Consider the following 26,119-nt stretch of genomic DNA (forward strand, 5'->3'; position numbering starts at 1 on the left):
CAGATCAGAGTGAGCACACACACCACTCAATTCAGCAATATATTATAAACATCAGCAAACATAAAAAAAAAAAAAACTGGCAAAAACAGGACAAAAAGCAGAAAAAGGAATGAACAACAGGAAAGAGATAAAAAAAAAGCAGGGAGCTTAGTAAAAATAACCTGCATTGTCTCAAGCTTTATATCGAAAGTCCAGAACTTTCCAGAGTTGCTGGAACCAATCTGGTGGATAATTAGCAAGGGCAGCCCCAAAGGGAGGGGCCTTTGGTTATTCCAGCTTTAACCCTTTTGCGTCCATAATGATAGTCAAATAGAGATGGAAAGTAGGACACCAGGTGACCCCTCCTCTGTTCTGCACCATGAAAGAAACAATTTGGTGAACAAGGATGATACAAGGGAAAAACTACTTCCAAAGCCTTCATGTTGAGGAGACTGTACTGAGAAGCAAACAGCAACTACTGCAGACAGACTTCAGCAAGAAGATGGTACCTCTTACAGTAAGTTGCCCATGTTGTAACCCATCTACAGGCACTAAGCGAACACCACTGATATCATCGTTGTCTACAATCTGAAACTGCTCCCATGTTATAGGGCGAGACTGACCTTCCAGGAGATCAAGACCTAAAAAAGACAAGAGAACTGTTTCAAGGAGATTGGGGGGAATCCCAAAAGCAGTGGTGCAACCAGACTTATTACACTAATTTGCCTCCAACTTGAAAAATATTTAAAATAAGAAATTAATGTGGCATCCATGTGTATGGGTACATTTTTATGCATGAAAATTATTTCTATTTATAGGAACTTAAGAAAATATTTATAAACTACTATTTAAAGAAATATTTCATTGTTTTACATTCCACATCACTTGATTTCTCTATGCTCCATTGTAGAACATCTGTTCTGCCTGTGATGTTATATTCATGTTGACCTGTTTATGCAAGTAGATCTCCCTCACAATTGGGGGAAAATAAGGCTGCCTCTATTAGCCCCATATTCACTATCAGGTTCTTGCTAGCTCTGCTCCATCTTCTCTGTCAGTTTCTCAATCTTGGTAATTTTGAAATGTGAGGACTTCAACTCCCAGAACTACATGGTCAACTTTTTATAATACAAAGGAACCCTAAACACATTAAACAGCCCTTATAGCTACAAAGTGGATTCCCTGATCACATGAGGAAGAATATTTGAACACTGCTAGTCAGATCATCATTGTAAGAGATGTGATGGGCTCCCCTTCACTGGATATCAGGCATACATTAGGGCATACAGTAACAGGTAGAAAGTATGCCAGTATGATGTAGCTCCATTAAATGTAAATAGAAAGTTTCTCCCTCACAACTACTTCCCTCTCCTTCCTGCAGCATTTCTCCCTCATAACTACTTCTCCATCTCCCTTGGGATTGCCCCAATTGGAGGTCATGCTGTCAGTTTGAAAAACACTACTTTCTTGCCAGAACATCTTGGACCAGCTTCAGATCGCCTCAGTAGCAGATTGCCTACAAGACGGAGGCTCTGTTGTGAGGACATGTCCTCAGTGAATGGTCAGCAGAACACATCTGCACCATGGTAAGCACAATGTGCAAATAAATCCTTAGGCAGCCCTCTGTTATGGATGCTTTCCTGTGCTGAGTAGAGAGTTACCCTGAATGGCCTTATGATTTCTTAGGAATACATATTAATATAGAACAACATTAAGAATTGTCCCACAGGTATTTCCACTCCATTGACTCCATTGTATTCAGTATTAACTGTTTGCTTAAAACCACTTTTTTCTCTGCACATTTTACTACTTTCCTCCAAAGCCAAGAGAAATTAGATCTACTAGAAACCTCACAGGTTTATTGCATTTGATCTTGCAGGTGTTCTTTGTATTTTTATCAAAGATATTGTGACATAAAAGAAATTCTCACCCATGTTCCATGAAACCCTTGGTGCATTTGTATCTGCTGTTCTTACAGAGATATAAAGAGTAATTGGCACGCTTCTTTCAAAGTACAAATCGTGAACCTCAAATTCCACCTGTGAGATAAAGCAGACACAACTATTTACTAAACATTATTGTCCACTGTGCAAAGTGTAGTTCAGAATGTTGTTCCCGCAGCAGCTAATGGGATGCTATGGGAATTGTGCAGTCGGGACAGGTGCAAAATAATGTCATACCATCCACCTTCCTGAAGAAAAGACAGCTGAGGTAAACTGACTTTGATAATGGAGACAATCTATAGCAATCATACCTAGTAGCAAGTAAGAGCTCTGTCCCCCATGACTTTGTCTAATCCTTTTTAGAACTCCCAAAGTTGGTCATGGCCCATTATTGCTGGGCAGGTCTGATCGATGACTATGTGCCATCAAATTGGTGTCAACTCTTAGTGACCATATACACAGATCTGCTCCAAGATGAGGGCAGATCCAACATATACTAGAGAGAAATGGTAATTTACAACCTAGAACATTTACAGGACCAATAATTAGGGACCACATTCTTTGTGACAATGGTTTTCAGCATCCCATTTTGAGGTGAAAGGGAAGAATACTTTTATTTTCTTTCCATTAAATCAGCATAATGATCTAAGGTTTCACATGTAAGTCATTAATTTTACGTTCCACAAGAGGGAGCAGTGATTTTGCAACAGACTCAGACACTAGTGAAGAAAGGCAAATAAGGCTTCTAGTTTATTGGTTAAAATCAGAAAGAATCCTTACACTGACGTTGAAATACAGAGTTGGTTCCACAGCCGTGCATGATGTTCACCTGATTTTTCATAAAACGATCATTTAACATTTGTCAGCCTGCAACTCTTTTAAAAATCATTATGAGCAAAAGATAATATAAAATGCTTTCTTTGCTTCCTAGCTACCCCAGAACAACAGTACTAAGCAGTGAAATCCTCACAGGATCTTTTTACTGTACTTGATGTACTATTTGCTCAAGAATGGGGAAGATTTCAAATACAAAGGAAAATGCAATACTGGAGCATCATCTTTCTTTCAATCACCTCATAATTTCTTCTCTCTGTATGGCTTCTGTTGGGAGGCTGATATGCAATAAGCATATTGTCAAGGCTGGTCCACGTGAAGGATGAGACAGGTTTAGTGTGATCTTGCAGATGTGTAATGAAGCCTTCCTGGGGTGGCTGGGTAATGTTAAAGACCAACAGAGATTTGGGTGTTTCACTGTCTTCAGCATCCAATATGGCTGTTGATAGGGGACTCAGAATGAATTGGTCTGCTTCTAAGATGAACATGGCCATGAAGGCAGGTTGGGGGGCCTGGTTAGAAACTGCACTTTTGATCTGAACAGGAAGCCAAGCATATTCAGACTGTGGAATAAGAAAGAAGCAACAAATTAGATCGCCAGCTGTGAGAGAAGAAATCCTCATATTCATAATGACTTCTGCCATTTCTTAGTTGCTGCACCAGTGATCTCTTTTAACATTAAGTGAATAATATAAGCCATCTCCACTTCTGACCATGGTTTATCCAGGTCAAAGTGAAGGGAGACACTGAATATGAGCACTGCATTTAGCACAGCAATAGAATAGTGAAAGGTGATTCTCACACAGTGAAAAATCTGACCATTACAGATACAAAGACCAAATGGAGACAGGCCCTCTGTAAAGAGAAGGCCAAGTAGTCCATTAGGTAAAGTGGAAACGAAAATTAACCATAAGAGGGTTTGAACATTATTTCTACATTTAGGGCTTATTCTTTAGTTATGACTTTTTTTCTTCATTAAATATTATTGATATGAAGTTCTTGGATTTCTTGTGAACTTACCTAAGTAGTTCATTTCCATCTGTGGGATAAAAACTGACAATAGTAAAAACAAACAACAAACCCTAATCTCCAGGAGATTTAAAAACATATTTCTGCCTTTTCATTGATGAAAATATATAGTTATATAGAGAAGCCATGTCATAATAAAACCAGTTAATTGCTACTATATTTATATTTAGACATACCTTTGATATTTAAAAAGTGAGTGACTAATGCCTGATGGGTCCATGACTCACATTAGGGGAAGAAGCTGTTTAAGGGTCTATAGAGCCAGCAAAGGTTCAAAGGGTTTAAATATAAAGTACCAACTCATCATCTTCGCTTTCACCTTCTGCAGCTTCACTGATTGAAACTGAGTTTTTTCTCTCCTCCCAAGTACATCTGTTATTCCAACCAGATGTTTCATGACAAAACTTTATAACAGCCACCTAGGTAGTCTTATGTTCTCTCATTTGGTCTTTTTCTGCCTGTGTTCTACAGAACTATATGACAAGGAAACAGAATTGGAGATTGTGGTAAGGCTCAAGAGAAATCAACGAGGTTGCTGGGTTGGGCAGAGGTATCCTTTCCTTAGTAAAACTTCTAAGATTGTTGTCTGTCTACTGGAGGTTCCTCAAGATCTTCCAAGTTTATGGGGTTTTCTGCAGAACCCAGGTTGGGCTGGATTCTGATACTGGAGAACAATTACTGTTATCTAACCCATAATGTCTGCTAAGTTCACAACACATACTGTGATCATCATCATCATCATTTTTTTTTTAAAGTAGATAAAAAAAATTGTGGAAGAACATCTGAGACTGCTTTAAGATGTGAGAGCCAGAACAAGTAGGCAGTCCATTGCAGTTGGATTTGGTAATCCAGAAATGATTTTGGTCCTTCATCTAAGACATTTACCTTATACAAATTCTTGCTTCTGGTATCAGTGAGATCCAGCCTGATGGGAATGTAATCAATATTAGGTGAAGGAGGGTCCAAATGTTGGTATCTAAGTCCCATCAGAAGAAACTCATCACAGCTCACTCTGATATTCTGAACGCTCTTCAGGCCTGAAACACAACTCTTAATTAGACAGTTTCAGCCATCCTACAGTCCAATATTGGGGTAGATAGGTCTGAGGAACAAAATCCAGGACTACTAGATTCTGAGCTCGGGAATACAGTTCTAAATCAGAATGCCACCCTTTCTTATTCACCCATGGGATATATCTCTCAACTGTCATCAGGCACACTTCCAGGGCGTTTTTCATGGAACTCTTTCAATTGCTATAAACTTTGGCAAAACAAAGCTAGTCAGCACAAGGTGGAAACAGCCATTTTCTGTTCACATTTCATGTACTTTGAGCATTTGTAGTTTCCATAATTATTAAATATCCAAACCATACATCAAGCCATATGTTATGTTATGTGATATACAGGTAAACTCCCCCTTTATATTTACTTTACAGTAAACTAGTGAAGTCCTGATCTGGATAGTACACAGATTGGGAGGGTTGTATCTTTCTTAGTCACTTTGTTTTTCAAATTCCTATTCCTCCTATGTATTAAAAATTTACTTTTTTGTGTGTTGTAAGTCAGGGTATATCTAAAAGATGCAGCTAGGAGAGTAATATTAGCCCTTTCTAATTCCCCTTAGTTCTCACAATCCTGATGCAAAGAAGCAGACTTAGTCCACAGAATTTTGCTTTTAAAAAGAGGATGAATTACATGCTATCTAATTAACATAATGGATTGATAAAAGAAATGGTATTAGAATAGCCTACTCATTTGTAAGATCCCTAATTATGGACCTCTCTCCCAAAGAAAGGTAGTCTAGTGCTCACAGCATTAACCGTTGGTAGCTGTCCATGTGTGAAGAGCTCTGTGTTTGAAAGGCACAGATGATTTGACTGGATGGGAAGAGGGGATAAAGTGTGTGTGTATGTATAAGTACGTATCTGAATGTATGTGTACGTATGTAAACATATGTAGCCATATGCATGCTAGCAGATGCAGAACCAAAGACCCAATCTGGCACTTAATGTGGCTTCCAGGGAAACAAATATGCAGATAGTATTGAGATAATATATATTTTTTAAAGTATGACATACTGGGCGTATGGAAGGAGCTCTGTGGCTGATCTCCTCTAGGTTCTTCTTCTTTGGTTTCTCCAATAACAAGTTGCCCGTGGGCTGGCAGAAACGTCTCTAAAGAATTCAGGCTTATAGTGCATTCCAAGTTTATCTTCCTGTTGTAGTCCAAAGTGATTGTGTTCTTGTTAATTATGTTAGACAAACCATGAAACTCAGGGACTTCCAAAGCACTGGAGCTCATCTTGATAATATTACAATCTGGTTCAAGTATCTTTACAAGAAGGGTGACTACTTCTGTGAAAGTTTCAGTTTCTGTAAATCTGCAAAGGATAAGGAAACCATAAAATCAGAGTTCAGGAAGCAGTAGTAAAACATCTATATGAAGGGTGAAATCCACAACAATTAATGATTGATCAATCATGACAAAAACCATCTAAAATGCTGACCAAATTATGAAAATAAAATAAATGAGAACCCTACATTTTGTCTTTTTTGGCACATGGCGGGGGCGGGGGGGAAGTAGCAGAATTCTTATGAACAATACTAATTTTTCTTGTTAACTTTACAGAAGGATGGAAGCATATTTCATGTACCCCTTGACACATGTGCTACTCAGGTGTTGCTTACCTGTATAATCTCAGCATGACAAAGTCTTCATCAAGAATTGGGCACCCGTTGTGAGTATACTTGACTTCATTGGGAAGAAAATGGCAGTCAAACACCTGTTACATAAAGACTATATTTAAAGAGGGGACAGAGTATTATAGACATTTCTCTTTTATCATCATGCCTTCATATCTTGAGAAAGATATATTACAATATAGACATGATTTTCACAATTAAATCATGCAGGATAAAGATGAGAACCTAACAATGTAGTTGAGGTAGAATGAATATTGTTTTTATTATATCCTTTAGAAAGTTGTAACATCAGAAACTTGAGTAACCAATAATTGTGGAAGGATTCTATAGATTATTGCTTTTGCTTTGTCACAGAAGAAATTTTCTCATGAAGTCAGTTATTTCTCTTAAACTGTAAGGACTAGTCCAGGCAGTCACCAAGAGTCAATACTGACTTGAAGGCACACACACACACAAAAAGTAATAGTATTCTTAAATGAGTGGACTTTGAGTCTTCTAAATACATGGATATCCAAGAAAAAATATGACTACTGAAGCCCATGGTCATATGATCCCAATCTAATTTAAAATTAGATGTTTTAAGAAACAATTCTTCATGTTTTAGGAAAATCCATCCACTCTCTCATATAACATGGAAACAGTTCCATGTTATATGAGAGATAAGAGTGTTTTTAAAATGTGTACATTTTAAAGACAGACTGTGCCTCCCCAGTGGATGTCCAAGTCTTTCTTATACAAATGTCTACATCTTCCAAGCAACTGTTTGTACATTTTATAATTTATAAACAGTGTCTTGAAGGAGGTAGATTATAATTCCATATGTCATAGTAGAGAGCCAGTTTGGTGTAGTGATTAAGACACCAGGCTAGAAACCAGGAGACCGTGAGTTCTAGTTATGCCTTAGGTACGAAGCCAGCTGGGTGACCTTAGGCCAGTCACTTTCTCTCAGCCCTAGGAAGGAGGCAATGACAAGCCTCTTCTGAAATCTTGCCAAGAAAACTGCAGGGACCAGTCCAGGCAGTCACCAGGAGTCAACTCTGATTTGAAGGCACCAAAAAAAAAAAAAAAAGTAATAGTATTCTTAAAGGAGTAGACTTTGAGTCTTCTAAATACATGGATATCCAAGAAAAAACATGACTACTGAGCCCAACATTTTACATATAAAGTTCACTTACTACTGCATAGTCTTATGCTAAGGGTATTTTTACAATTTGAGCATTTTTCCTCTTTTTTTTCCTTCATGGAGGCACTATAGTAACAGCAGCTCTATCTCCTCCTCCATGCTTTTATTCTAATGTTTAATTTATTTTTATTCATTACAAACATCTTAGGTGACTTGCTTTTTATGCCATCATCTCTGTCAAGACTTACGTACCAAAAATGCTCTGAAAGTCTCTGCCTATTATGTGGATGGTGATGGGGAAACTCACTCAAATTCAGGACTCCCAAGTGCCAGCAAAGTCACAAAACAACTGAAGATCTATATACTACTAAAACTTTCATGTCTGTAACCTTCAACTGGGCAAAACAGTGTGTCATAGGGCAACAATTTTTGTTTTTGTTTTTAATAACATTCTTATTAAAGTTTATATATATAAAAGGTAATACAAAACTAAAAGACCTACAGACGGGGAGGGGAGGGGAGGGGAGGGGGGGGAGGGAGGGATATAAAAGATTAGTTTCTCCTCCCTCCAAACAAATAAGCAAATATATGTATTAACAGTAACTTAGCACCTTCTCTCATATTACAGAAAAAAGTCCTCTTCACTCCTTTTCTCATCCCTAAACAATAACCAAATTATAAAAAATATTCAACAATCAATCTAATCACCAAAAGCATTAAGAGTGCCAGTGGTAATAAATAATATATTTTAAGTTTAAACAAATAGGTCTATTTTGCATTTTAACTTCTTAATTTTTTTATAGGGCAACAATTTTTGAACCAAGGTACCTCAAATGGGCTAACATACAGAATGCACCCAAAGTCCATGAGATTGAAATTTGGGAAATTTGTGGCCGCTTCAGCATTGCTGCGTGGCCATGGTCAGCCCAGGTTACGTGATTGTCATGGGCATATCCCCAACCTCTTTCCTGCCTCCCCTTGTCCCCTGTGCCCAATTGGCTGGCAGCAAGGCCTGACGGGTAAGCAGTGATTGGTTGCTTCGGAAATGAGGTAGAAATTTGAAGAGATTTGAAATCTCTTAATGCCGGTGGGTACTGAGGAAAGGATGAGGGAGTGACTTGGATGCCTGCTGGCGAAGTAGGGTTGGCTGGGGGTGCCAGTGGTCGACAGGTGAGCCTTCTTCCTCCCTCAAGGGAGGGGGTCCTTGGGGACATGCCAGAACAAGGCGCCGAGGTGCAGTTTTCCTCAGGGTCCACAGCTCCCTTTGTTCCACTTCCGAGGAAGAGGAGGAGGAGGCTTCACTGGGGGGTCTCCTGAGTCATGAGGGGAGGGCAAATGACACAAGCCTATATTATATGTGGGGAGGGAGGGAGGGAGGGAGGGAGGAAGGAAGGAAGGAAGGAAGGAAGGAAGGAAGGAAGGAAGGAAGGAAGGAAGGAAGGAAGGAAGGAAGGAAGGAAGGAAGGAAGGAAGGAAGGAAGGTTGATTTCTGATGCTCCCTGCCAGCTTCCCACAAGCAAAGTCAATGGGGAAGCTAGCAGCAAGTCATAAGTCGCTCACACTCCCACTGCTTTTTCGCCCTTGGTAATTCTGTTTCTCTGTTTAGGTAAGGAAATATCTCTGAAGCGATGACCCAACAGTTCACGGGTTGTCTAGTTGATAAACTAATTCCTCTCTTACACTATAAAAAGCAAAAGTAGCTATCTTGGCTACAATGAGAAAAACAAAAAAACAAAACAAGATTCATATTAAAGTGGAAGAGCTTTACTGAAGGATGGGGAAATATAGAGTAAGCCTTTGAGTCCCCAAAATCTTTTCTCTAGGGTTTTATAAATTATATTGTAATGGAAGCCTTAAAAATGATATTGCCTTAAATTGGAATGTTTGAAGTTTGTTATTATGTGTTCTATATTCAAAGATGGCTCTCAAAGTTTTAGTGCTTAAGACAAACAAAATTGAAGTCCCTCATTAAGGCGAAAAAAACTACAATAAACTGAACTCTTATTTACAACCACTTAATGGTGCTCCAAAATTTCTCACCCAAGGCACCAAACTTTATCCTCTTTAATGGTAGAACCAGCCATGCCTGCATTAACAATGCCTTTTTCCCATACGCATGTGGAAATACATCTGTGTCCTGAAGCTAATGCAGGAAATGATTGAAAGAAACCAGATGTGCACCTAAATCACTGTAGGCTTATATTAGGTTTAGGGTTTTTTTTTTTCTTAAAACCATGTTAAGCCTGGTGTGTGAAAATGACTTCAGATAGATGGGAAAAGCTCAAAGGCATTTAAATCTTCCTGTTTCAAAGCATTCCTAGCTTTGAGAATGTAGCCTCTTCTAATGCAAAAAGATATATGTACACAGGTTTTGCTTATCCATCAGAGAATAATAGTCATGATATTCATAAATTGTATTTTTTTCCATAAGACATCATTACTTCTTCCTCTTAATTGATAACAAGGGAGATAAATAATGAAAGCTTTTTTCTCAACAGGACTGTTACCAAGAACAGACAGTGATTATAAAGTAGACACAATCTGCTTTGTTAAAAAGAAACATCTGTTTTATGCTACCTAATATGTTTTCCTTTTATACAAACAGGCATCCATAATTGTCTATAAATTTAACAAGTAAAACAAAGGAGAGCTAAATCTTTTCTTAATTAATGTCTGCCTATGCTTTTATTTCCACTTCAACTACTTTTCAATTACAATATGTAATTAAATTGTTGCACATCCCTAGCACATTACTCACTTTAATGACAGAAACGAGTCATAGGAAAGGCTCTTCCACAATGCAGCATTTGCTAGTTAAAAGAACAGTCTCTAGCATTGCCTTCCTCAACCTGATGCCCTCCAGATGTATTGGGTTTCAATTCTCATTGTATAGCATGCATTCAATCTTATTTTGAGGTCATCAAAGATAGTGAGTGGCCAGTATGGACAAGAACCAAGTGCTAACTTGGCTTTATCCAGGACTATTGTCATGTATTACAGTAGCCAGCTTTGTTGGTGTTGACAAGTACTGCTGTCTTCCAGGAAGTCATAGACTGATTGGTGAGTGATGAAGCAGTGGGCAGGAACAGAATTTGGGTGCCATGGAAGAAGAGTTTAACTCTGTGTTGGGGGAGGGGGGCATTGGAAGGTAGGAACCCAGTTGAGGTCCATTAAATTCTGGTGCTAGACTTCCTTCAAGTACACCCTTTAAGAGCTCCTTTCTAAAACTAGAGCCCCATAGAACTTTTCAGCTTAAACACGTAAATCATGCTTTTCATGCAATTCCATGTGACATCAAGAAAACTAGAATGTTATAAATAAATAAATATTAATTTTCCTGGATGTCATCTGCTTCCAAAAATTTAATGGGAAAAGCATTAATATATAATTCTGCTTACACACAGAGAGATAGATTCATCTCTCTCATCCTGGACCCATATTTTAAATATCATTAATTTTCATTAGAGCATGAAAGCATGCAGCTATAAAATGTTCTGCCCAAAGAGATCCAGTGAGCCCTTTTTTTATCCAATTATCTCTTGCCAGAGGTTTTTTTTAAAAAAAAAATAGATTTTGAGGGTAAAAATTTTCTTATGTAAATAAATTTAATTATGTGATATTGTTTGATTTTAATGGTTTTATTTAGATTCTGTCATTGTATTATGTTCATGTGTGGCCTTGGGAAAATTAAAATGTTAATGTTAAAATCAAAATATAAATAACTGAAACACATATATTCAAACACAGACTTCCTGGTAAGGAAAGCTTGGCACATAACAATGGCAAAATATGGCCAGCTGCTGATGACCCCCACGTATGTGCCTTTCCTTTTCAATTCAGCACATGGTCCATGCATTATTTTTCCATGCCAAACATGCAACAAATAATAATCTGAATGACTCACTGAGAACTACAAGGATGCTTCCTTAAACGGTGATAGATAGATGAAGCAACTGTTACAAAAAGTCTTATTTGTCCTATACATATAGATATGCGCTAAGTGCAATAATGAACAAACGTCTGTAAAAACAGGATTGGGTGGATAGGATTGGATACAGGAACAGGTGAATGGATGTAATCCCACTATGTGCCATTATTTATTGAACAAGCAGTTTGGGAATAAGGGCAAATACTTCTGGATTAATTTAAACCAAATTCCACAAAGCAATTCATTGTAAGTTGTTAACAAATAGCACTGGATCTACACTACACTAAAGTTTTTGAATTGTTGCTAAAGGGTCACATTACAATGAATGCAGCACAGTACCTACTATGCTTGCATCTTGAGCACATACTGTATAGATGTTGAAAAATCACAGAAGATCACATGGGTTTTACAATTTATAGCACTGTGGCTCAGTGTGTTTGCTTTCCTGTACATACCACGTACAGATTGGTTTTGGTTTGGTTTGGTTTTTTAACTCCATTAACTGCATGTGGTGCCCTGGAAATCCTTTTCCTTCCCTCCATAAGAGTTCTGAGAAGAGCATTTGGATAAACATAGGGTTCTTTCTAAAATTTGCAAAACTGTGTGATTTGGAACTGATTGTCATTTACTTAGTGTTGAATAGATAGCTCTGAATTTAGTCGATTCCAGTTCTGACCCCCACGGAGCTTTGGTCCTGATCTGCTTCTCCAGAGCTCTTGCATGCAATCAAGGGACTATTATGATCATTGCAACCCCCTTCCCCAAATCCCACCCTTCCTTCACTATAAAGTGCCATGGTGGAAGGGGGGGAGAGTATTGGATTCAATGATCAATATGTCTGCCCAGAAAACTGAATGACTGCAAATATCACCAGATTATCTCCCAAAAACCCTCCACTGATTTCTATGAAAGAGACAGACTTTAACTCCTCAAAACATTCTCCCATTCCTGAAAATTGCATCCCATATTTATAGGGATAAACTTAACATGTATTTGTATTTTTCTCATGTTAGGCTACAGGAGAATGGACTTCTGTTTTTCTGAATCTCATGCTAGAGCCATACATTAAGCCAGATTGTACTATGTCTGGAATGTCCAGATCATATTGGATATTTCTAGAGCTTGAAATATGACCTCAAAAGAGATTTAGTGCTCTCTGCCTACCTCTCCTTCCTAGCAGTGTTTTATTAAAAATCAACTCTTTTCTGGCTAAGAACATTCTTTGCTTTTTATTTTACTTCCCTCACATTTTATTTCCCCCAGAGATTCAATGAACACTTATCTCAATATCTTTTCTGAAATCTATAGAAACAGAACTTTGCACAGAACTTTTGAAAACTAATTATCCTTATTATCAAGAGTGGGTTGGGGCTAATCATTGTTATTGGTTGTTTTTATTGTTTTTAGAATGTTGTTATATGCTTTTATGTTTTTATTCTCTACTGTAAACTGCTGATCTTTTGATCATGATGATATAAAAATATAATCAATCAATCTCAGCACTATAATAAACCCTCCCATCATTAAGAGTTATTAAGCACTTCAAAGCTGCAATTGCCCAAAGTGGGGGAGCATGGAATGGAATATTCAAGAAAATAGTGCTGGGGAAGATAGGTGAGAATGTATTGTATGACTCATGAGTGAGCCAAAGGATACACCACCATCAAACACATGTAAATGGGCTCCAGATGAAATATCATCTTATGGCTAGAAGTACATAAGAAGTATCCTGTTGGATCAGACTGAAGATATTTCAAGCTCAACATCCACTTTCATAGAGTAGCCATTCATGGTTTTCAGAAAGTCCCCACCCCAAACACTGATGCAACCACATGTTTTGTTTGTTTACTTTGCTTACTGATATTTCAGAATATGGGCATCAGGCCTAGGGGGTAGGAAAATTGGCAAGAGGGTGGACAGAGCATTGTGATGCAAACTCCTCCATTTTTGAACATGTGTGTGACAACCATGCACACATAAAAGGGGCATGCATTGCAATGCTATCTTGCTGGTTTTGACACCATCCCCTCTGACATCATTGCTTCAGGGCCAAGACTGGTAGGCTTTGCTTTCTTGTAATGGATTCCCCCAAGTAAACTCAGGTGGGAAAGTTTATTAGACTAATCAGTAGATGGAAAGTGATATGCGAAGTCTGGTGTATTACCATAGGGTGGAATAAAAAGCATTCCTGTTTAGTATTTAATAGCAGTTCTTGCACTTAAACAGATCTTATGGTATTCTCTGTACTTGCATTTCTAATCATACCATTATCATATGGTAATTAAAAGAATGTTTCTATCCAATGAAGGACACCATGCTGTTGTACATGAACAAGAAGCTTGTCATAAGCTCTTAAAAACAAAACCACTCTACGGGTAGAAGAGTTTGGAAGCGAAGTTTTATCTAGCAACAGTGGGAGAAAAAAACCCTGCAACTCCCTAGTCCAGCCTGCCTTCAATATGTAAGTAGAACCATCTTTTCAGACTAATAGTAGATTTATTGGATGGTTGTAATTCTCAAGCTTTCATACACTTTTCATTAGCCATAAAACTTCATACCCAGACAGAAGCTCAGGCACAGCTCAGCATTTCAACTTGTCAAATAGCAGCAGCTTCAAATAGACTCCATCTCATCAAATAAACACGTCACTGTAGTTGAATTCCACGTACCTGAGGGGTCAGCTTCCCAACCCTCTGGGTGATTGGCTCATTCATTACCACTTCTATTTTACATACATCCTTCTCTCTGGGGATGGAAAACTCCAAGTCCTTTTGTGACAGGAAGACAGACTGACCCCTCATCACTTTTAGTCCATGGTTGACGCTGACAAAGGTGGAGCAGGTGGTTTTCAGATTCAGTGCAAAGAACAACAGCACCCAGCTGTTTTCCATAGTGTTTCAAAAAAAAAAGAGTCTCTTATACAATGAGGTATTTTCTTAATCCTTTCCAAAAACTAAACAAAACAAAAGCTTCAACACCTAATCAAGGGTACCAGGTTACAATGTCCTGTATGTGTTTTATTAAGGATATGTCCTGCATGACAAAAACAAGGAGATCTTTGAAAGTATCCTCAGGTTAATAAATGCATGGATCAGTTCCAACCTTTAGAATGGTGAACATATTTTTCCAAAAACCTGGGTGGAAAGAGAAACACACACACACACACACACACACACACAGATGAGTAGTTTCTGAAACAGTTGAATATTCTTTTACATTAGCATCATTATATTTCATTTCCAACAGCAAATTTACTAAGCTAGTAGTAGAATTAGCAAGATAAGAGTTGGAGGCCTTATCGAGACTGCTGAACATTATCTCTCAGTGAGCTCAGTGCCATCAACCCATGGGCCTAGAAGTATTTTAAGGAAGCAGACAGTCTCATTGAGAGAGGTTACCCCATTATGCCTAATAACCATCCTAAAAGGACATAATGAGAAACATTATACATCCACTTTTAAACCTTCACCCTCAACTTGGAAATCTCAGGCATTTTCAGGATTGTCCTAGAAAAAGCAAGTTCCTCAAGAAAAATATTGGAAGCTCAAATAAATCCAGTGGGCTTTAAACTGCTTACTTCTAAATGATTCCAAGATAATGGAATAATCTGAAAAAGGCCATTGCTTTTATAGTTCTTGACTTTCTTCAGTCATGCTAACTCAACATTTATCTGTAGGGCTATCAATGCTGTATTATAGCAGCCAGTCATTATACACAGTACGTTTGCTCCACTAAGGAGTTATATATAGATTGGCAATATTAAGTCTGAAAAGGATATTGCTGATAAAGGAACTAGTCTGCTCACTAAAGTTCCTGCCCATTCCTTAGTGGGGCAGCACATCCCCAAATATATATTCAGGAGACTGTCTAACATTGATCAACTTCTCTTTCTTCTGACCCCAGATATCAAAGATATTTCAATAATGACAGTCTTTGTTTTCCCAGTTCTCTTAGTTGCCAGAACATGAACTGGCACCCAAACTCTCAAGTTCAATATCTTGCATCTCCATACAGAGCTGAAAAATCCTGAAGAAAAACATCCGGTCCTACTGTGAGGTTTCATTCTGGCCATCAGAAGATCTGTTCTCTCCCTTGAAGGAGCTCTAAAGGTGAATACATGTGGGGATAAATTCCCAGAGTTCTCAGTTGTCCCCCCATCCCCTCCTTTATGAACACTCTGGGTGCTGAAGCCAGACCAAAGATGTACCCTCTGTGTGGCATCTTCTGATTGTGGCCCCCAGCAGTCTGCCTACCTTTGCAGTCCCACATGTGAGTACCTTTTGTGGACCTCCTTACTGGTCTGCCATCCTCTCTCAGAGAACCAAAAAGGGTGGGAAAAATCTCCAGGAGAAAACAGAAAAACACTGCTTCAGCTGCACACCTTAATTGCCTTTCCTGCTTCCTTATTCTTTCTTTTTGTCTTTTTCGAATGCACACATGTTTTTTGGCCCAAGATGAAGCTGAGAAAAAAGAGTTCTACATCTTCTCTAGAAGTTAGAGCTAGAACTGAGGAAGGAGGGGTTCCCTTAACTGGATGCTAAACTCTAAGACCTCCTTTCTGACTAGAAGTGGAGGTAGCCCTTCCCTACAGGCACCAGCTCTGATGACCAATAATCACTGCCAATCATCTCAGACAATGTTGAGCTAGAAAGAAGAACTGAAAAGAAGTACAAGTGACTTCCAAAGTCAATCTCCCAATGGCATCTTATCTTGAATATCTCTTCTGCAAAAATCTGATGTACCTAGTAGATTCTAGAGATTAGAACCATGTATACAATAATCAAAACATCTGACCAAACTTTGTAAATAAGTTTCTCCAATCACTGCTCCATAGTAACAATGACAACAAAAACAAGCATTGTACAATAATAACTCGCCTGTTTGTCCACAACTATTTTTGATAGTTGCTTGTGGTAAAGACAACCTAGATTAATAAAACAGTTCTTTTCTAATGTATAAATGCTTCCTTGTCTGATTGCTTGATCTTTAGTCTACTCTCCAATGTAATAGCAGCTTTATCTTAATGCTATGCCTGTTATTTACTAAAACCAGGCATAGATAGATGATGATGATGATGATGAAGAAGAAGAAGAAGAAGAAGAAGAAGAAGAAGAAGAAGAAGAAGAAGAAGAAGAAGATAGATAGATAGATAGATAGATAGATAGATAGATAGATAGATAGATAGATAGATAGATAGATAGATAGATAGGCAGGCAGGCAGGCAGGCAGGCAGGCAGGCAGGCAGGCAGGCAGGCAGGCAGGCAGGCAGGCAGGCTGGCTGGCTGGCTGGCTGGCTGGCTAATTGATTCCGGGAATACTTCAGCATGTTCAAAGAGTAGCACGGTGACCAGTAAAACCTTTCATTACTGAATAAATTTGGCAATGTCTGTGAAATCACAAACATCTTCAGAAGTCTCCAGAAAGCTCCTTTCATAATCAGTTGACTTGTATACAAAGCAACACACAAATAAACAAAAATTAGGCAAGGACATATATGGAAGGTACAAAGTTGTTGATCTAAACACACTGCAGTTAATATGAAAGCTACCTGACCCCTGTTTTTAGTTTTATACCATTTTAAGAAACAACCTAGTGGTAGACATAGTAGAATGATGGAGTTTTAGAGGAGCACAGCAAACAGTTCCAACATACCCAGGTTTCTTTTATATCTAGATGAGTGGCTGGGGCAATGTTTTAATGGATCTAGAGTTTGCCACCAAAAATAGAAGTCTAGCTCTATAGGAAGTGCCAACGCCCTATAGTAGCTTGGCATAACTTTTGTATCTCATGTATCTCATGTCCTGCTGGCCATATAAATTGAATAAATAAATAAATTGCAGTGAACATTTCTTAAGCCCAGTCAGTGTCAGCCCATCAAACAAGAGTGTCCTCAGGGTATGGTAAAAAAGTCAAGATGGTGGCCACAACAGTGTGACTGAAACTTTTTTTAAGGTATATCACACACCCAATGCATATAGAAAACAGGCAGAGCTTTGATCATATCCATGTGGCTGCCATATTGAATTTTTTAACCATACCTTAGAGACCCCCGCCCCAAAATGTATGAAAGCGGATGGGATTCCCCATTTAATGATGTCTGTCATTCACTCAGTGGTTCCCCATTACAGAGAGGAACAGAGAGGAACAGGCAGTCATCACTTAAGGGATGGCTTTTATATGCATCACTCTTTTATAGTTGCATGGAGCAATTGTCTGCCCACAATAACTACAGGGGTAAGACACTGTCCATCCCAAATTATCAAACATGTATAAAACTAATGCAGAAAATGAAGCATGAAATTCAGCTTATGCAGGCAAGTACATCATTTCATAATTTGCAGCTTAGCTTACGAGCTTTCTGTTTATTATCATTCTCATGACACTGATTGATTATATTTATCTGTGTCAATTGACTCATATATTTAGATCTTTCCTGTACAGAACTGGTGAGCACGGATATGTGAATCACTTCTGAATTATTTTTTTCAGGAACCATCATGTTTTATATATTAAACCAAGGATGCAAAATAGATTTAGCTCTCCCTGTACCCTAACCATCTTTGAGGTTTAAGTCTGTAGCAACAATAGGTAGTGTATTTTCCATGAATCTCATCATTATATAATTAAAAGACATCCCAAGGCTTCTAAAAAAGGATCTGATCATTGAGGCAGATCCTTTTCAGAAGCCTTGGGGTATCTTTTAATTATATAATGATGAGGAAGCTAAAATACTTTTATGGCACACTGATGTTTTATATTCAATTAAAACAGAGCCCTTTCTTCATTTTAAGGGGGAAAAAATCTACATAGCATCTTATTTAATTATGAGTTGGCAACTGGGCATTATTTAAGTTCTGTTTAGTTTCCTGAGCTACTATTTATAATCACCTGTTATAATGCCATATGAGCAGTTCTGCATAGAAAATGTGATTTTAGGGAAATAAGCTTTCTCATGCTTTGGGGGAAAAAAGTGAAAGAAATAAAATGTTCTTGTTGGCAACCATAAGAAAATCAAATTCTAACTTTTTAGAATTAACAATTCTAACTTTTTAGACCTAGTGAAGCTGAAAGGTGCAGTATTATTTCCCTTGCATACTGCATAAAAATGCATATTTCAGTTTTCTTTAAGGAAACAAACAGCTATCTTCTCAGCTGTTATTTAGTGCAGTCTGTTCTGCCTGTTAAAACAATTTTATGGTAGGATGAGTGCCATAGAGAAAAAAACATGTTTGCAGCTGGTCTTCCAGAGAGCTGTATGTGTCCTAAAATTCCAGCAGAATAAAAATGACTTTGAAACATTTTAATATCTATCTAATGACAAATTAGATGTATTTTGTCATTAGATAGAGTATTGACACTTTTGAACTTTGGTGTAGGAGAACACTCCTGAGAATACTGTGGGCAGCCACGAAAACAAAATAAATGGATCATTGAGCAGATCAATCCAGAGTTCTCAGTTGAGGCACAAATGACCAGGCGCAATTTATCCTTACTTTAGACACATTATGCAAAGACCTAGCTCTCTAGAGAAGGCTCTAATGCTGAGAAAGGTGGAAGGAAGGAGAAAAAGAGGATGATCAGCAGCAGGGTATATGGACTTAGTTTTACAATGATGATGAATGCACAGTTGGAAGACTTGAAAGACCAAGTTAGGGATAGATCACATGGAGAAAATCTGTGTGGTCACGAGGAGTCAAAAACAACTTGATGGCACATAATCAATCAATTAACCAAAAAAGCTAATATTTAATGCAGTGTTTCTCAACCTTGGCAACTTTAAGATGAGTGGACTTCAACTCCCAGAATTCCCTAGCCAAGCATGGCTAGCTAGGGAATTCTGGGAGTTGAAGTACACTCGCCTTAAAGTTGCTAAGATTGAGAAATACTGATCTAATGACTATCTGTTGCCTGAATGTATAATTGTTAGTTGTGTAGGTACTTCCAGGCAAGATTGTTATTGTGCAATCTTGGAATTTTAAAGTGTCCCATTGCTTCTTCGGAAATTTTCTTTTTAAAAAAAGTTGAAAAGAAAAATGGAAAAGTTATTGGTAATATTGATTGCTGCCCCATCCTTGACAGTTTTTGCTCAACTAATTTTCACAGTATAAGCTTAGCAGAGATCTATGTATTTTACACTTCAAAGTGCCACATAAAGTGATGATGTAAAAATAATAAAGCAATAATGTCACTTTGTCACCATTTCCTTCCATAAACTCAGTGATATGTGTGGTCTGATACACATATACAGTCTGAGTTTTATTCGATGCAGTTTATCAAATACTTTTCACTTAGTTAAAGGGCGTGAGGCACTACTGAAAAAGTCACTAGTGACAAAATATTGCTGTTTGTGAAAAATGCTCCTTTTCTTCTACTGAGAACTATAGAATTTAAAAGGCTGTAGTCCAATTCATAATCCAGTCCTTAGATCAGCAGAAACGTACACAAGCATCAGTTGGGCTGGTGTGACTCCCAAACTGTATTATGCCTCAGGAACAAGAACAGCGAATGGTTATGTCTTTTCAGATTTGATGCAGGACAAGTTAAGGAAAGCAACTGGAGGATTTCCCTGAGCATCATCTGCCAACCACTAATCGCTGTCCTGAATGTGTGGTAGGACACGTGTCTCCTTAACATACAGCAGGGCAAACGGAGTCAGGTGCTTTGAACAAGAGTTTAGCCACCTGTTGAGTTGCCCAACTATCGGGTTACAGTTATGGAATGCATCGGAAGCACTGCCTCTCGTTCTGCTTCATCCCGCACCCCAATGCTTTTCACTCTGCCATAAGCTGAGCATTCAGCATGGAGGAAAAGGAATTCTGTATGGTTGTCACAGAACTCACTTGAAGCGCCAGCATACAAAGGAAGCTCTTGGGCCTTCTTCAGATTTTAATCTAATGAGGAGTTGAAGGAGGGCCAAGCAGGAGATAGATTGCCTTTGGGACCAAAGACTGAGGAATGGTTCAGACACACATACATTCTCCACCCTACAGGTATTCTGAATGGTCTTGTTGGGCTCCCAGATTGCACAGAGTTGGATTTGTGTTCAGGGAAACCCAAGACCTCTCAGCTGAAAATGTGGATGAAGAGGTAGGGATGAGCCTGCACTGCACGGATGAATTTTGCCTGCAGGCATTTTTCTTTGGGGATAAGTAATTGATGCAAACCACTTTAAAAAAAAGAAAAACTTTGCCCCAGAGATGTAACATGAACTTTAAAAGAACAAAGGGAGCAACAAGATGACTTCCGAACTTTTTGCAAAGGTTGTTTTGCCTTCTTTGAGACACAAGGCTGTCTTGAAAAAAGTACTGATCCCCTTATCTTAACTGTATTTAGCAGTGAATGTTTATCTAAAAATCAGAAGAAATACAGCTGACAATTCTCCTTCTCAGTCAATTTTTCTGAAGGCTCTGAAAGCCTGCCACAGGCGTGACTGTAATTATTGCAATCTAACCAGAACAGTTCATTAAAGAAGGGGTTTTTTTTAAATGTTGGAGGTCTGCCTTTCACACACTATCAAACAACAGGCCACTGAATCCTTTGCAAGCGTGGCTACTGTCGTGAACAAAGATTTAACATTGGGTTTAATAGGAAGTGAAGAGAGATCTACTAACAACCAGCTAGGAAGGACAAGGATTTTTTGCCACGTCCCTTTACCCTAGTGTCAGCCCTTTGAGGTAATCCAGACAGGAAACCAAAACCATGAGTACTAACGCTACCTTTAATGTAGGGTTACAGTAACAGAATCTTGCAAGTCTGAAAGCGCTTCCCCCCTCCCCTGCCTTTGCTTTCAAGAGAACTAGAGAGGGTTCCTTCTGAGACGCTTTCTCCACCCCGTTCCTTCTGTGGGCTGAGTTATTTCTTGTCTGACTATTGTCTAGGCTGCAGCTCCTCCTCCTGCCTCCCAAGCTTATTCTCACAGCCCATTGCATCTAGCAAAAATGAAACATGTCTGGTCAGTGCTTTGACTTCAACTAAGTTCTGGCTGAGCGATAATCAGAACTATTCAGTATTACCAAACGCTGCCTTTGTTTGAGTGTAATGTCATAGGAAATAATGCTACCAGGATGGCATCTCCAGGCTGAAAATCAAAGCTTTGAAGCTCAGAGAACCCCACATCCACCCACCTGAGGCACCCGTTCCTAACTAGGAGTGTGCCAAAATGACGAAATGTACATTGTGACATTGTGACACAAGCTCCTTCTTTTTGCAATTGCTGGGTGATGTTGCCTGCAAGTATGTAAGGGCAGAGTTTGTATCACAAGATCACAATGCAGATTTCATCACTTCCCCCCTCCCCACAGATTCCTCGTGCCCAAGGATGTAATTGGGGGATAGCACAAATAGACCTGGCATCAGGATTTTTGCTGACGCTCCTTGTCTGTGTGCTGTTTCTTTTTTCTTCATATTTTTAAAAAATCTTTGATAGTCACTGGGGCAGTTAGATGTATACATGCTCACTTTGTTACCCTTCTTGTAAAATGGTTTATTTGTTTAAACAATAATGTGGTACGTGTTTTCAAAGAAAGTGTTTCACATCAGGACAGCAAGTAGCAAAGTCCTTTTTATCCCTGTAACTATGGTGGTGCAAATGCAAAACCACACATATTTCACTTTTTTTTTCTGTTGGAGCTAGAATGTTTCCTTTTAACATTGGAAGATGTGTGTAAAAGAAACTCCCCCTTATCACCCCCCCAGAAAAAGACAATTAAGCTGAAGATTTAAAATTACCTACATGTATCACTGGTGGAAAAATAGGTAAATTTGCAGAGATGGAACTAATTTAATATTTCTGGAAAGACACTCAGAAGGAAATGCTAATCACACTCTTAAAAGGCTTTATCACTATTTTCCCTCTGTAAGAATTCTGAACACTGAATATTCTTTCCAAGATATTATGTCTTCCCTAAAGATAAATGTAGATTTGTCTTACAACTTCTTCTTTAACAATATCTAATGTGTTCTTTCTGAGTGTAGAAGAACAGAACCACAAATCTAAAAGCTAGTTAATACTTTACAGAGAAATATGGATTAAGCAGAAGACTCCAGGTCTTACAGATGGATTCTACAAGGTATATCTCACTGCTGACTAAATACACCAAGGAAACATTACAATTTTCTAGGTTTTTAAAAATTCTTTCAGAACAGAAGAAAACATTTGTCGAAAAATAATGAGGAATAAAAAGTTAACAGTATGAGAGATGAAAACAATCTTCAGATACACAAAGGAGTATTACAATCCAGGGTAAAAATCCTTTGTATGGTCAGGATAATGGGCAATTCAGTTCTAAGCAAGTTTAGTACTTTCTGCTGAGTTTGATGAGATTTGTTCTTTAATCAGTGAATTTGCAAGATTGGAACCTAAATCTCATTAAAATCATTAATATATTAAGCAGCATGTGTGCTGGATTGTAAACCATGCTTGTTTCAATAATGAGCAAGAAGCTATTTCCTAAAACATTTGATTTAGCTGGCATCTTAAAAATATCACATCATGTTAGTTATTTATTCAGTTTATAACCCACATTTATTTTTCTTTTATAACCTTATGCTAATTGTATAAGCCAATCAAATTAATAACCTGCATTCTATTTCTTTGCCTGTTATTGATGAAACCAAGAAAAAATATTTCCTTCATTATTATATTAAAAAGTTGCAAAATATATTTTGGCTGAGATTTAAAATTTGACCTCTCCCTTGCAGTATGCTAAATTGATTAGGAAGTTAAGCTATTCCTAGTAAATATACTGCAATGCCCTAAAAGATTGCTAAGCCTTTAGGGCAATCTTTATAATTTGGTTTAATAAAAAACATGAGATACTGTGCTGCTCAGCATGTTAGATATGTTGTATAAAATATGTTTCTCAGCTTCTCCCATATGCTGAGGTCTTACTGGAAAAAGTCAGAATCTTCCTTTTTTCCAAGGCCCCTAAAGAAAGGCAGAATTTGTGACAGGGTCAGGAGAAGATGTAGGTTGTTTATGACATGTTGTGAACAGAATTTCACTTTACAACATAAGCTACTAAACCAAGAGAATTGATGCAACAACTTTCTTTAATGACATTTTGTCAGGACATTATTTCCTCCAGTCACCATTAGGTTTTTACCTCTATCACCAACAACTGTTCCCATGCATATGGTTTAGGAAAACTTCCTGCCTTCTGTGAAACTTGAGCATTTACAAGACATGTTATTCTGCAAATACAAAATCTACACCACTCTATTTATTAGACAAAACCACTGAATCAGAAAGGGAAAGAACAGAAAATAGTACTTACAGGTAACTGTGTCCTTTTCGTAGCTGCAGCCAAAGAAGACACTGGCTTGGGAAGGATAAAGCAAGTCACTGACCCAATACTGTCTTGTTTAAAAGAGTTACAGCAGGAGGAGGAGGGAGAGGAAGAAATCCAAGGAAGTGGGGAGGGGGAAGCTGAAATTCCAGTCTTTCTGGTCAGCTTGTATTTTTCTTTGTATGAAACATCCACATTAAAAGTCTCGCTGTTAAAGCTGCCTGCTAGACAGCTGCTGGCTTGAAAATATCCAGAATACAAAGACTTCAGGACTCTCTGTGATAAGGACGTTCTAAAGATACCTTCAAATTTTCATACTGAGCAATTATTTTTCTGGCAAGAAGCCTTGGGCCCTTCCTTTTCCTTCCGGCTGTTTCTGTCCCTTATCACCAGCCATACACCCTGCAAATGGATAGGCTTCCCCCACCCCATCTTCACCACCTCAGTCCAAATGTTCAACCAGTTCAGTCAATCACTCCCCCGTAGTTCTCCCTGATATTTCATTTTCTGATTTAGAAGCAAATTTCAAAGGACAGAGGAAACTCTCTCTCTCTCATACGGTATGCAAGGTCTCTACCCTAGCTGAGAAATGATGGTTATTCCAAAACCATAATTTGCAAACTGCTGCCCATAGATCTCAATAGTCTAAATTTTGTTATTAGCTCCAGATCTGAGGAGTATTTCAATGGACAAATTGAAGAATGAAAGGAGTTGAAGGCTAAAAAAATAATTCTACTTCTAAAGCTGAAAAACTCCTTGGACATCTCCTTATAATCTTTCTGGGACTAAACAGAGGACTTCCATCCAGATAGGGTGAAGTCAAGTTTTCCATCTGGAGAGAAAGTACAGCACTTCTATGGAAAACAGTTTAAGAGCAAAGCAGGTGTTCTTATTTTAATATTTTGTATTTTCACATGATAATATCATATAATGGCATCATATGTAAAGAAATTAAATATGTTAGTCTATTACTTCTTATATTTATTAAATTTATTTTCCAACTTTCTAAGTGGAGCATAACACTCATGCAGAATAAGAAAATTACAGCAAATAGACTGTAAAGAATACAGAACTGGAGGGGGGGGGAAGTGTGTACTGAGTTGTTGTATGGACATACTTCCTGGGTGCTGTTTAGCAATTTGTAGAAGAGAATTTCAGTTTCTAATCAAGATTCATTTCCAGGCCTAAGTATAGGGCCTTCAAACTGGACCAAATTGAATTGGGCTGTTCTCTAAATTGCATTCCAAATAAAATTCTGTGGTCAATGATCTTATTCTTAATTCCTGCTTTCTGTCAAGACTGTAAGTTCTCGATCTAGTTTCTCATCAGAATTATGAAAATGTTTTCATACTGAAGGGCATTATTTTGATACACAATTTTATATTTTATATATACACAATTTTATATATGCTTCACACAATGTTTAACCATACCTGTAACAGTGCACTCTATTTTATTTCTAAAGGGTTAACTTGCTTTTGCTTTGTAAAGAGCACTGGTTTCTTCTTCCCCCCCCTTATCTCTTTGCTGAATGCCAGATTGTCTTCGAAGAAACAATTAGATGAATACAAGTTGTTTGTTTTACCAAGTTTGCAACAGTCGTGGGGCCCTGCATTCCAGAGAGAGAGATAAGAAAAATCTTGTATGCCATTCTCTTGGTAACCAGAAGAATAAGTTACATTTAAGTTTACCTTCCTAAGAACCACCTTTCACTTGCTCAGACCGTCCCAAAAATCCCTTGTATGGGTGTGAGGGGATGTACTATCTGATTACAGATTTACATGTCTATAAAGTCTCTGATGTTTGTGTTGTAAGGTGTGATTTCATCAACCTCTCTTCTGAATGTGTTGATTGGGGTCACCCAGCTGTGTCTTGATCAAAATACATCTGTTATCTTAAAGAAGCCTCGTCTCAAGTCTTTTTATTTGGCTTTATTGAGACTTGGGAAATAAAAGGTGCCATACATTTTTGGCGAGCCAGCCAGGAGTCCCGAAGGCAGGGATTCCTTGGGGAGGCTGCTTTAAGCCCCCCTCATTGCCTTCACAACAGCGGACGGGGAAAATTGACGGAGACCATCCATCAATGTCAAGCGCGCGCCTGGAAAGTTTTCCAGTGACCTTGTGCTGATCGCCGTCGGCAGACTCCGCTCCTGCTGGGCCTGAATGCTCCAAAATTGAGGCTTCTCCCTTCCGTTGTATAAAGACGGATTGGGAAGGGTGAGTATGCTTTTATTAGGTGGGGAGTGGTGCCTTGTGAGTGCGTGAATGAGACATGGGAAACTTCTGTTAGAGATCT

At 38.3% G+C, this 26,119-nt stretch overlaps 1 protein-coding gene across 2 annotated transcripts in view; it reads right to left on the reverse strand.

Moving 5' to 3' along the window:
* The window catches only part of FREM1 (FRAS1 related extracellular matrix 1), an 84,652-nt gene extending 60,520 nt beyond the window's left edge, over positions 1-24,132 (reverse strand). For both annotated transcript variants that reach the window (XM_025171935.2, XM_025171933.2), the window contains exons 1-8: positions 23,813-24,132; positions 14,207-14,671; positions 6,472-6,566; positions 5,863-6,164; positions 4,671-4,822; positions 2,996-3,319; positions 1,910-2,018; positions 489-620 (exon numbers count right to left, since the gene is read on the reverse strand). In XM_025171935.2, coding sequence (XP_025027703.1) covers positions 489-620; positions 1,910-2,018; positions 2,996-3,319; positions 4,671-4,822; positions 5,863-6,164; positions 6,472-6,566; positions 14,207-14,428 — 1,336 coding nt within the window. In that variant the 5' untranslated portion in view covers positions 14,429-14,671; positions 23,813-24,132. The remainder of the gene's footprint in view (positions 1-488; positions 621-1,909; positions 2,019-2,995; positions 3,320-4,670; positions 4,823-5,862; positions 6,165-6,471; positions 6,567-14,206; positions 14,672-23,812) is intronic.
* Between the last annotated feature and the right edge of the window lie 1,987 nt (positions 24,133-26,119).

Source organism: Python bivittatus, unplaced genomic scaffold (genome assembly GCF_059951505.1).
Source record: "Python bivittatus isolate LINGU-HERP-01145 unplaced genomic scaffold, Pbiv_v1 ctg000850_np1212, whole genome shotgun sequence".
NCBI lineage: Eukaryota > Metazoa > Chordata > Lepidosauria > Squamata > Pythonidae > Python > Python bivittatus.